This window comes from Rissa tridactyla, chromosome 2, assembly GCF_028500815.1.
Source record: "Rissa tridactyla isolate bRisTri1 chromosome 2, bRisTri1.patW.cur.20221130, whole genome shotgun sequence".
In the NCBI taxonomy this organism is placed as follows: Eukaryota; Metazoa; Chordata; class Aves; order Charadriiformes; family Laridae; genus Rissa; species Rissa tridactyla.
Genome location: NC_071467.1, coordinates 156,495,893 through 156,508,073, shown reverse-complemented (window position 1 = coordinate 156,508,073; position 12,181 = coordinate 156,495,893). Strand labels below are relative to the sequence as shown.

Here is a 12,181-nt window from a genome sequence, read left to right as displayed (position 1 = left end):
ATTTTTGCCCTGTCTACGTGAAAGGAAGATTTTTTTTTTGGACTACACATGAGGTCTATTCTCAGTTTGGCAAAGTGGCTCCTCATTTTGCCAACAGATAATCTTTCTAACAAGAACTAACCTCCTGTTAAGGCTGAGGAGGCTGTGAAATTTTTATGCTAATATCAGAGACGTATTTTTTGTTGGACATTTTTTATTTTATAAACATGTGTACATATTGTTTTAGAACATGATGGATAAAAAAAGGGATGCTTAGGCTTTAAATCTACACTTTTACTGCTACAAAAGCATGTAAGTGTTATAAAAGCCAGTATGTTCCGAGTATATGGTGTTTTGGTATGATGAGAAAAGGGTCTCTCTTTTTTATCTTCCAAGCAGTTCTCAGCTTTTAGCATATTTAGGTATCTTGTGCTTCACCACCTGGAAAGCTTGCTGAGGAGGACATGACTGGTCTAATATGATGATGGAGTGTTCTGAAAACCAGCAGTTCAGACAGTGGGACAAGAATACGAATACATTTATTCTATTTCTTTTTATTTGTGGGGGGGATAAAGTTGTTTTCCCAGAGGCAGAGAAATGCAGCCAACAACCCGACGGGGTGCTCACGCCTGGAGTTTTGCTGCATCTGCCCTCCCTGTAGACGCACGCGGACACGTGTCCGTGACCTGAGCTGCTCAGTGAGTCAGCAACTGGGACCAGCCGTGCCGTGCCAGCACGGCCTGCTGCGAGGCCAGCTCACGCGCGGCGAAGCATTAATCCACCTATTTTACCCTTTGGATCCGAGTTAACCTCTCTAAACTGCATTGCGCTGCAGTGCAGGGGCACATCAGCCACTCGGTGCTAACTCGGGAATCTGCTGCTTTTTCACTAAACAGCCCAGGTGGGACTTGCCTCTCTTTGCTTGCTCTTTCTTGGCCACCCTGAGGACGCTCTGATTTTTAGAAAATCCATGAGATGCCGAGTACAACAATACTGATGCATTGTCACCAAGAGCAAGCCAGTGCTGTATATTCTTGCTATTAGGATGTTACTCAGTTTCCAAAAAGAGGTGCCTATTGCCATTTGAGACAGCAGCACAGGGTGGCTGGGACATCCCGTTAGCGCTGACAAATACAACACAAGCTCTATGGGAGACCCTGATGCAGTGGCTGTAGCATCAAAACTGCACTAGATGTTCACAGCTGGGCAATCAAGACCTTTTACCAGCATCATAAGTGACGCCAGCCACTGACCAAGTGAGCTCCCTGAACCTCCGGGTGAGCCCAGTCCCAGTCATTTCCCTGTTTCCCATAGCTGGCAACTATGGCCAGAACTCCAGAGTCCCAGCAGCGAAGCCAGTGGGCTGGTGGCTCAAAACCACACAGAGGCACAAACAAAAAGGTGCTTGAGACCCTCCAATCTGACCTAAGAAGCAAACTATCCAAAACCAGTGAGAGCTGGGCGAAGATATCTGGTTTGGTCAACTGACCACCCCATGATCTCTACCCAAATACATAGCACAGGTATTTTGATCTGAACTCCTAACAAACGACAACATTTTCATAAGCTGTGAAGTCTGCAAACACATAATTACCGGATGAGTTTGAAATAGCTGTATTCAAAATGATTATTAATTTTTACAGATGTGAACAAAGTTTGAATAATCTCAAAGGATGAACTACAGCTGCTTTTTGCAGCAACTAGAAAGTGTTGAAAGCAAAAAAAATAAAAAAATGTTCACTCTTTTTCAAATGCTCGAAAATATCTTCTAAAATATAAAATAGGAAAAAGAAATTCTCACATTAAGTGTACAGTGTAATTTTTTCATATTGTTGGGGGAGTGGCTGACCTGCAAAGATTTGGTGGGTTGTTACTACACGGTCTCACAGCTATGCACAGCAATCTTTCACTTACTGTTAAGCAATAGTGACACTCAGTTCCACTAAAACGGTTAGAAACAGCAAGTGTGAAGAGACTATGTCAAATAAAGTTGTTTTCTCCCCTAATTTATGACCCATGAATCTAATTCTAAATTCCACGGGATTGAGTAAATGAGGCACAGCTTTAATCCATCAAATTAAAATCTACGTTACCACAATCTGAGAAGCCAACTATAAAGATCATCTTTCATGTTCTGTACAACTAGTCACTAAATATAAATTAATACGCTGCAAAGTCTGATCTTGATGATGATGCCTACTTCTCAATGACATGCTAAGGCAGGGAAATAGTATAACCATGGTTTATGCAGCTTTTATGAACAGTAAATCTTATTTCCTCTATATAAATATATACAAATTTATTTTCACCGTTTATCATTTTTATTAACTAACTGTGAATGTTATGTTCTCCTTCTATATATATTTGTTTATATATACTTCCCTTCCAAGGAATATTCTATAAATTTCTTTCTCCTCTCAGAAAAAATAATTCCAAATAAGGAGTTAATCTACATTTGCTTTTTTCTTTCCCTTCTGTGTCTACAACTTTACTTTTAATAATTCATTAGCCCTTTCTCCTGCACTTGAATGATGCTTACACATATCTGCCTACATTGTGTTCAACCTAACTTCAACCATTTCAGAGCTCTGAGGTTAGACCAAACACTATGGGTAAATAAGCCTCAGCTTACTGTGTCTATTACAAAATGAACATTTGATTTCCCAAGTTAGGCATGTAAGCTTCCTTCCTCATCAATACCGAAAGGTACCTTAAAGGTCAATTCATCCCATGCTGCTGCATGTCTGAGAGAGCTGCGATACACTGGTGGTGTGCGCGCCTTCCCAGCAAGTGCAGAAGAAGCCCAGGAGACCACTTCAGGCTGGATGAGATCTGTCCTGGCCACAGTGTTTGCTCTGCTCTTAGGTAAAGAAATGCTCCACTTCTCATTTCTTTTTTTACAACATACACCATTCACATTCTCAAGTAACTCTCCTTTCAAAAGTGCAATGCAGAGATGGTAGGCTCATATAACAATAACTGCGTTTTACAAAAAAGGCCTTTTTTTTTTTCTGGGTTGAGTATGAGCATGGGCTGTGTCTACACAGTAGCGCAGTTGCTGGGCCAGGAGGGCCACGTTTTCAATGGCTGGGTTATGCAGACAGCGGTATTGCTGTCTTTGATGGATCAAACATAAGCATTATTGTTGGTAATATTGTGTGCAAAGGGAATAAAGAAATGGTGAAGAGTCAAGTATCTTGCAGTTCCTTTCTTCAACCTGCTAAACTCCATGTGCTACAAGAAAATATCTCTACGTGTATCTGACTTAACTACCCAGATGATAATTAGGGCCTGCAGTGCCCTGCGGTCTGCACCCTGCAAGCTGAGCCACTCACTCTGATACAGCCAAAGTTGGTATTCACCTAAGGGGAACAAATTCTCTGTTAACCTTTTAAAAAGGATGAAAGAAAAAGAACAAAAAAAAAAAAGGAAAAAAAAGCCCTATTTGGATAATGGGTTTTTTACAGGAAGCAGGACTGGTGAACACTGTCAATTAAATGTTCACCTTTTCCAGAGTTAACAGAAAACTTTTTGTTTTGTTAAAATTCTGTGAATAGACTACCTCCTAGCCTTTTGACCAGAGTATTGGAAACCTGAAATATATGTGCATGGGTATTTCCTAAAAATTACACCTAAAATCAGAAGTTTCCCTCCAACCATAAGAGTTCAGACATCTTCTTAATACCACTAGTGGCAAATTTTAGTTCTTGCTCCTTGTATACGTATCTAACATTAAGGATGGAACTAGACAATACCCGCAGTTACAGAATGTGGTTGCTCACAATGGCTGAAGCCAACAATCCATTCCGTCGTAGTCTTGCAGCATTAAGAATTGCAGCAAAATCCCCCCATGGTCTCCCCACTGGCTAACCTCTGCCAACCCAGGAGAAACACCTCTGTGAAGCTAAGGGGTCCAGGGGGACTCTGTTTCTTAGCGACTGGCTACACTGCACTACCTAAATGCAAGTGTCATGAAACCCTGAAGGCAATAAAAGCAGGGAATCTCGTTAGTCAATGCAGTGGTGATGTCAGATGCTTCAGTTTTATCAATGGTAAAATTAATTAACCCACTAATAAAAATGTCTTTTTCTGCTCTCTGGTAGGAGTTAGCGCAAATTATTTATGAGGATTACAAAGGTTTTCAGGGACTGTGAGGTGTGCTGAAGGAGCTTTCTTGCTAGAAACTCTGTTAATTGTGTATATGAGAGAAAAAGAAAAAGGTGGTTCCGACCTGTCGTGCCTCAGTGCCCTCATATCAACATATACTGTGGTGGGATCTGGTCCAGATGTTCCCTGCAAACAACAACATCAGCTAATTAGAACCTGAAGGCTGGGAGGAGAAGAGTTTTACCCCCCAAATAACCGAACGTTCATTTCACTGCTAATTATGCTAATCAAATGACAAGTTATATTTAAGCTATTCACCAAGCTCAGCTTTACAGAATCAGAAAGAGCACTGGAAAACATACCTACCGTCAGGTACTTGTTACCTTGGGGTTTGGGAAAACATCAAGCGGCCATACTACTTAACCAAACACGTCAACATAGGTTTTATTTGCTACAAAAGGCCAAGTAATCAGCACATGGATACATACAAAAAACGTTAAACACATTTTGCCACATAAAGGAACGCGGAGATTGCTGAGGAGACACAGTTTAATGGCAGAAGCACGTGATCAGGAATGTGAAGCATGGTTTACTGAGAGTCTTCCATACATGCAACAGAGAATATACTTGAAGCTAAAGATAGTAAAGGTAGCACGCATGACATGAACCAATGTGGACTGAAGGTCTGTAAGCAATTATTCTGTTCCTTTTCAGTCTTCCACTGCATAATTTAAATCCTTGCTTTATGTCACAATATTTAGTTACTTGAAAAGCGGTAGACTGATTTTAGTTTCCTTTCATGCAGAGTTGATACAGTCTTTTAAGCCTTTCCACCCACAGCTTTGCTGCAGTTTTGTAACCTGCTATGATCTTCCCTCATCCATAACTTCAAACTCATCACCACTGAACATCATGTGAATTCTCAATGCTCCAGTCTCGGGCTCTTTTCTCTGCTGCATACCTCACGTCACCGCTAAGCAGAAAGCTAGAAGAAAAGCACAACTTCCTTTTGGAACACTGCAACTTTGGAAATTTTCTTTTCAGCAGATAAATTCACCTAACCCTGGTAATCTACAGGTGCAGGAACTCCTTTATCAGTTATTTAGATGTTTACTACTTAAAACAGCACGCAACATCAACTCCCAATGATTTCTGCCCCGTTTGGGGTATATTACAGAGTACAATTCTTCACATGAGGAATGTCTAGGGCTAAATTTTGCATTTCTGGAATGCTGGCTGGTAGTTCCACAACTTGTTGAGCACTAAAAATTCAAGGGAGTTGCACAAATAGATAATTTTTGAATCTAAAGGGGAAAAGAGTTACCACTACCACTTGATACTTACTGTACAGATACTGATAGTGACCCACCACCAGAGAGAAAAAGAGTAATAGAGCTGCACATGCATGTTAGCCTCTTTAGCTTGTTATACACAATACAAGATACAATATCCTCTCTAGCTATTAACAACACGATTTTCAGTCTACTAGTAAACTCAGCAGTGTAACAGACTAGTGCTGAGTGGAGAACTTATTTGAAATATAGGCAATGTTAAAAAAAAACCACAACAAAACCAAGGAAAAATTGGTTATCTTTAAAAATAAAACTAAACCTGAGTTGATTTATAAAATAATGGAAACAGTCAAGTTTGAAAATCAAAGACAATCACTATGGCATTTGTTATTTTCAGTGTGAATGAAATAGTTACAAGAGCCAGCTAATATTTGATGAAACCTGCATCCAGATAAAGCTATACTGGACTTGTTGTATAATTTCATGGAAGGATCTGAAAATGCCCACATCTCCAGACTCAATTTCTAGTCTGTCCCACTGTTGGAAGCTGATAGGTGGGTATTGAGGGAACATGAAAATCCCCTACCTGCTCGGCCAGCTTCCCCAGCCTGTGAGGCTATAGCAGCAGGAATAGCAGGGATGAGGGAGAGAAGGAAAGAAGGTAACACAAGACGAAAATAATAATAAAAAAATGGGAATGAAGGGTGGGAGAAAAAAAAAGAGGAGAATGCAAAAAGCAGGGAGTAAAATAAAAAGAAAAACAATGTCAAATACAGGAATCTTACAAATTAACCATTATACCATTAAAGGTTAAAAAAAGTAAAAAATGAGGTGTCAACATTTTAGTAGAGCAACAGAAGAGACAGCTGTAGACTGCTAACCTTGGACAAACAGACTTAAATGGTTTTAGGACACTACAGACAATGTTGTTAGTGGAAAACACGTGTCTAGCATACTCATTTTTTTGGTTTTGGTGAAGAAGTCCGTAAACATTATGTCCCTATTTTAATGCACATCCATTGACACAGGGGTTCCAGGTCTGCCATTTCACTACTACAAGAAGTTTGTAAGTGATGTCCTCTGGAAATCAAAAGTAAACTCTCTTTTTGGAAAAAAAGTAATTAGTATACACAACAGAGAAAGATACTTACACCTTGTTTCTTACAGATAAACCTGCTCCTAAAGTGAAATAAAATCAAGGCTTCGTGCACAACCTAACTACTGGAAGACCATACCATAACCATGAAGTTAAATGAATTAACTTCATATTTCAATAATTCTTTATTCTTAGTCTATTTGCTATGATAAACAGTGTAATACACATAAAGAAGAGTAAAATTAAAAGCTGATAAAGCCCCATCAGTTCTTCACCACGATCGATAACACAGCAAAGAGACAAAACACAGCAGTGACTACTCCTAAGCCACTGCTGTCACGTGGAGCATCCAACACCACGTGGTGCAGTGGGACTTGCCCTACAACTTGTGAAAATAAACAGCCCTGAGACCACTGGCGTCCCACATCCCTCTCATCAAACTTCTGAATTCCAGCAAAGTTAAAGACTGCAGGAAGCTGCCACAGGTTTATTCTGGATGCAGGGGAAGATGAAGCATTTTCAAAAATAGGGTGCATCTCCTTATTACATTGCTGCCCCAAAATAGAAATATTCCTAATAATCCAGGTTGAACACTGCAGCGTAACTGCAGAAAGCAGAATTGCTGAAATCCATCAGTTATACAGTTCATTGCCTGTGACTATACTGCAGGTCCAGGGAGGACTCGGAGTACGAGAGCCTCATATGGCTTTTAACTAAGGAAGGGCTTGAGAAACTGCAGTTGAAGTCTCAGCATCATCCTTCCACGGCCAGCTGTAGCTGAGATGCTCTGAAAGCATTTCAAAAGAAGCAGAGTCTTAGCCAAGACCAGAGTGACTGACTGAATCTGTCTGTGCACATTTATTTTGTGAGACGGAGATAGAGAGCATCTGTAATGTCGGTAACAGGAAAAAAACAACATGACTTCTGCTGTATCTGGTACTTAATAAGGACGCGTTAGGTAGCGTTCAAGGAAATAAAATGGACCAATCATCATTTTCTGTCTGAAAACAGGTACATCGTAAGTCACATCCCTTGGACTAAGTGAATCCCCTGTCTGCGAATAGGCTGCCACCACTGAACCATCCCTGGTCAGTGCAAACCCTGCAACATGCCAGCCTTTTGTTCTCTGGGAAGACATTGCAGGTCAAAACCGCACAGACTTACCCCTATAAGTCATCAGCAGGGACAACGATGTGTCAGCACTCGGCCCAATTTCCACTGAAGTCAAAGGCCAAGGCCAATCTCCCCTGCTTCCCACCCAGAGTTAAAAACCAGGAACTAGGCAATCAGAAGTCCTAAGGATTTAAAAATAACTGTTGTTTTGGGTGTTGTTTTGTTTTGCTATCTAAGGATGTGCCCTCAATGTTTATTCTGAGTCTACTTCTGCTCCAGGGATGCTCAGAAATGGAATTTTTGATGTAACTTAACAATCTCACATAGGCAAGCACAGCAGCTGGAGCTGTGAAAAGAACTTCGTGGCGTGACTCATAGTAAAGGTGGGAAAACGCAGAATCTGAGGCAACTCACTCTGAGCTGCACTACATTGCTAAGTGTGAATCATACCTCTGATAAAGTGCACAGTCTCCTGTCGCACTCTTCGCAGAGCTATGCCTTATTACTTTTAATATGGAAGATCCTCAAAATGTGTGATCTATCACTAAGTAAAAAGGAACGTTAAATTTAAGTCCTAAATTCACTAACAAAGTTCTCCTTGCTAGACAGTGAGGGAAGGATTAATTTCATATAACTTCAGCCATCAAAGAAGAAAGTGTGCAGTGTAAGGTAGGAAGTATCTCCTGATGTTGATGAATCCCGTCCCAAGATGGGCACCTGAGACAGGCAGAATGAAGGTCTCTCTAGAAGTATTTCTTTGATTCTCCTGACTATAGATGAATATTGGATAACGCACTTAACCTTGCTGTCTCACTTAGAGGTGACATGAAAGCATCAAGATGAATCCTGCTCTCCTGCCCTAGCTTGAGCAGATCTGTTAGTACATTTTCAGGGTTAACTAAGTAAAATGAACAACTTCTAGAAGTTTTTCCTCAACTGAAATTGAGTAGCAGGTTGAATAAAATGAAAATATTTATTTCAAGTGTTTAAATGAAAACTAGCTAAAATTCTAGAGAATGATCTGTGCTGTTGTAAGAAACAGACTACTTTTTATATCTGTTTTTCTCTCTCTCTTGAGAACGCTAAGATGCTAGTTAATGAGAATTAAAATATGCTGGATGAAATCTTTTCATCTCAGAAATCCCTGGACCATTATCTGTGACTATACAGCCACAAAAGGTCAGATATTAATGGTATTTAAGTGCCTAAGGATGAAGAGAATTATATATTTTCAAAAGCACACCTCTCAAAATGTAGTCCAAAATGATTACATCAAAAGAAACATAGAAAATTTGCTCTACATTTGAGAGGACATAAACTCAAATGACAACACACTAGTCTGATCTTAATCCTGAAATTAAGATAATTTGGTAGACTAAGGCTCTTTTGTACCAAAGGGATTATCACAATGATTTCCTTTTTAAAGTAATCTTTAATAAAAGGTCCAATTCCGCTATCAAGTTTTTATACACACAGACACAAACATACCCCCCCCCCCCTTCTTTTTCAAGGCTGGAACAACAGTAAAAGTTTTTTGGAATAATCAGGATACCTTCCCCTCGAAACACTTGAGTCTTAAATTTGTCAAAAAAATTGGAAATGAAGTGAAGAAGGTATCAAAGACCACACCCAAGTTGTGTTAGAGGCAGCCCATAGAGAAGAACGCCTGGATAGGCTTTTTATTGGTAAGAGTCAATAGCTGAATACTGAGATATGTTTAGAAAACTGATTAGTAGATACATATACTAGAAAGACCATAGAATAGGCTGGATCACAGTTATCTCTGCGGAAGATGGTGTTCCAGGAACCATGTGCTGATCTCATGGATGACACAACTTGGAAGAAAAAAAGCAAAGGCAGATGCTGTTGACTCAAACATCTTTAGAAGTACTTTTATGCAATGTGAAGAATTCAGAAATCTTGACCCATCTCTGGAACATATTGGAGACAATGCTAATTTCAGGAACATTGTTGATCAAGGATTAAAATTCGTTCTGCGTCTCAGCCCAGAAAACAGAATAGCCCACAAGCTATTCTGGAATATCACTAGCCATAAAATTCCAGAGTTTGGAAAGAGCATTCAGTGTAATTCTGTCTTTGGCAATGTCTACTACCAAATGCTTCAAAGGACACAATCCTGTATCGTTATATTCTCTATCAAAATGGCATGTTTTGCGGTGATGCTTCTAAGTAACATCTCTAGTATTTTTTCAAACGCCTTTAAAACTTGCCAAACTACCCTCAGCTTAAATGCTTCAAAAACCATTCCACTTGGAAGGGTAACGTTACTAAATATGGCCTGTTCTGAAATGGCTTTCTGCATTCCAGCCACACCACTCTTTAGACAGTGTATGGCTTTTAGTTTGTCCTATGGACTGAGATGCCACATCTTAGTGGAACTCAATGAAGCCTGACACTAAACTATATGATCAGCCAGGCTGCTAATCACCTCACTCAAGGCTCTCATGCTGTGCTGTTCTTAAATTCGTAGTCAGTATCATTAATAAAATTCCTTCAGAGAGTTATCCACTTTTACAGTTTGATTCAAGAACTCTGTCAAGAATTTCTGTAGAGAGCCATCTAAGAAGCAAACTTCAGCTAAGGAGTTAAGACAATCAAAAGACAGATATACATAGCCAAGCAAAAATCCAGCCTAACTCCATGCTGATTAGGACACCCAGTTTTTCTGAGTGTATTCAGCTTTCCTGCACATTTGTAGTGAGTTGACCCAGACAGCAGCTAAGTACCCACCCAGCCGCTCACTCGCTTCCCTCCCAGCGGGACAGGGGAGAGCACAGGAAAAGCAAAAGCGGGAAAACCTACAGGATGAGATAAAGACAGTTTAATGAGTGAAGGAAAGAGAAAAAAACCCCAAGTGATGCAAAAGCAATCACTCACCACCTCCTACAAGCAGAACAATGCTCAGCCAGTCTGTGAGCAATGGCTACTTTGGAAGACCCTCTTCCGTTTTTTTAATGCTGAGCATGACATGATACGGTATGGGATATCCCAGGTAAGCTTGGGACAGCTTTCCTGGCTGCGTCACCGCCCAGCCTCTTGCTCTCCCCCAGCCTACTCGCTGGGGGCAGTGGGTGGTGGTGCAGCGGGCAGAGTGAGAAGCGAGGAAAGCCTTGGTGCTGTGCAGCACTCTTCCGCAGTAGCTAAACCACTGCTCTGCCATCAACGCTTTTTCAGTCACAAATCCAAAAGACAGCTCCGTACGGGCTGCTATGAAAAAGTTAACTCTACCCCAGGCAGACCCAGTACAATGTTACTTCCAATGAGGCATACTTGGGCTTTGAACTTGGCTTACTGCTGCTTAGTATTGTTCCCTGGTTTTATCATTTGTTCTGAACAAATGACTTATCTCATAAGTGAAGCAGCCACCATGAACAGTCTACAGATCACTGCAAGTCTGAAGTGGAGATTTTCATTAGTGGCAAGCAAACTTCTGTGGCTAATTTGTCCTTGTTATCTACAGCATCCTTCAGGTCTGGTCCCTCTATGGACCATAAGCCAGAGAAGTTCAGTTATTTTTCAGAAGTAGCTCCATCACAGCTGCAGGGGGGAGCTGACAGGTCCCATCCTGATCTGTCGGGAAAGTCAGAGCAGGTGGCCATGAGGTATGCCATCACCGCCCTTCTTCCCCTCCTCTGTAAAAGACAACCCATGGGCACTTCAAAATGGCTGACGATACAGGAGCAAATTAGAAAACTATTGTTACCAAGTAACCAGATCATGTCTTTCTCCTCTGTTTTCCCCTTCTACTCAAGGGAAAGTAGTGTCCTTGCTGCCTGCTGTGCCCCTCCCAGCCAAGTATTCAAGCTTAGTCGGGTTGCTGCCTCGGAAAGCACACCAACCTGCACCTGCTAACTGGACTAAACAGGTACCATCCAAATTGTCCTGTCTCGGGTGGGAGCGCCCAAAGATTGCCTAGATGTTTTCCTAGGTTTCCTAGATGTTTTCTGAGCTGTCCTCTCTGCCTTGTCATCACCCAGGACTCTAGATATGGAGAAAGCAATGAAGAGGCCTGTACTCTTGCGATGAAACATTCAGTAAAAGAGCTTTCAAAACCTCAGTCAGCACTTTTTGTATCAAATTCATGACAGAAATATGGGGGAAGATGCTGCTTGAGTTCATAGACGTTTTTAACCTACAAGATGTATTTTTCTCTCAAGACTATTAAGCTTTATTACGGTAAAACTGTTTTGAACGATTCAAGTGCTGCTTTTGAGACTACGGGAGATTTTCTTTAACTTTTATTCCTGGGTAATATTTATGGCAGCAATTACAGAATGTCGAACTAAAGAACTCTACCTCTGGGACACAGAATGAGCTTTAACCCTGCTCAGCTTTGCCTTGTCGTATGTGTGATATTTGATAGTAGTACTTAAAGTCACCCTGGGCTGAAGAGATACTCTGCTGGTAGTCAGAGAGAAAGCAAGCAGTACCGGAGATGTGGCATACCTCTTGTATTCATATTCTGGTAACATGCGGAACTATATATAAGGTCATTTTTAGCCAAGGTCTGATGAAAGCAAGGATTCTTTAGTGATGTTGAACAGGGCAAGAGTCTAAGGCAGGCATAAAACAC

The 12,181-nt window shown here is 40.9% G+C and overlaps 1 protein-coding gene across 4 annotated transcripts in view; it reads right to left on the bottom strand.

Annotated features, from left to right (window-relative positions):
* DIP2C (disco interacting protein 2 homolog C) overlaps nt 1-12,181 on the bottom strand; it is a 325,425-nt gene that overhangs the window by 25,852 nt on the left and 287,392 nt on the right. For 2 of the 4 annotated variants that reach the window (XM_054193647.1, XM_054193649.1), the window contains 2 exons: nt 5,965-5,994; nt 4,211-4,272 (listed from right to left, as the gene is read on the bottom strand). In XM_054193647.1, the coding sequence (XP_054049622.1) occupies nt 4,211-4,272; nt 5,965-5,994 (92 nt within the window). The remainder of the gene's footprint in view (nt 1-4,210; nt 4,273-5,964; nt 5,995-12,181) is intronic. The other 2 variants (XM_054193648.1, XM_054193650.1) reach the window with 1 other exon arrangement.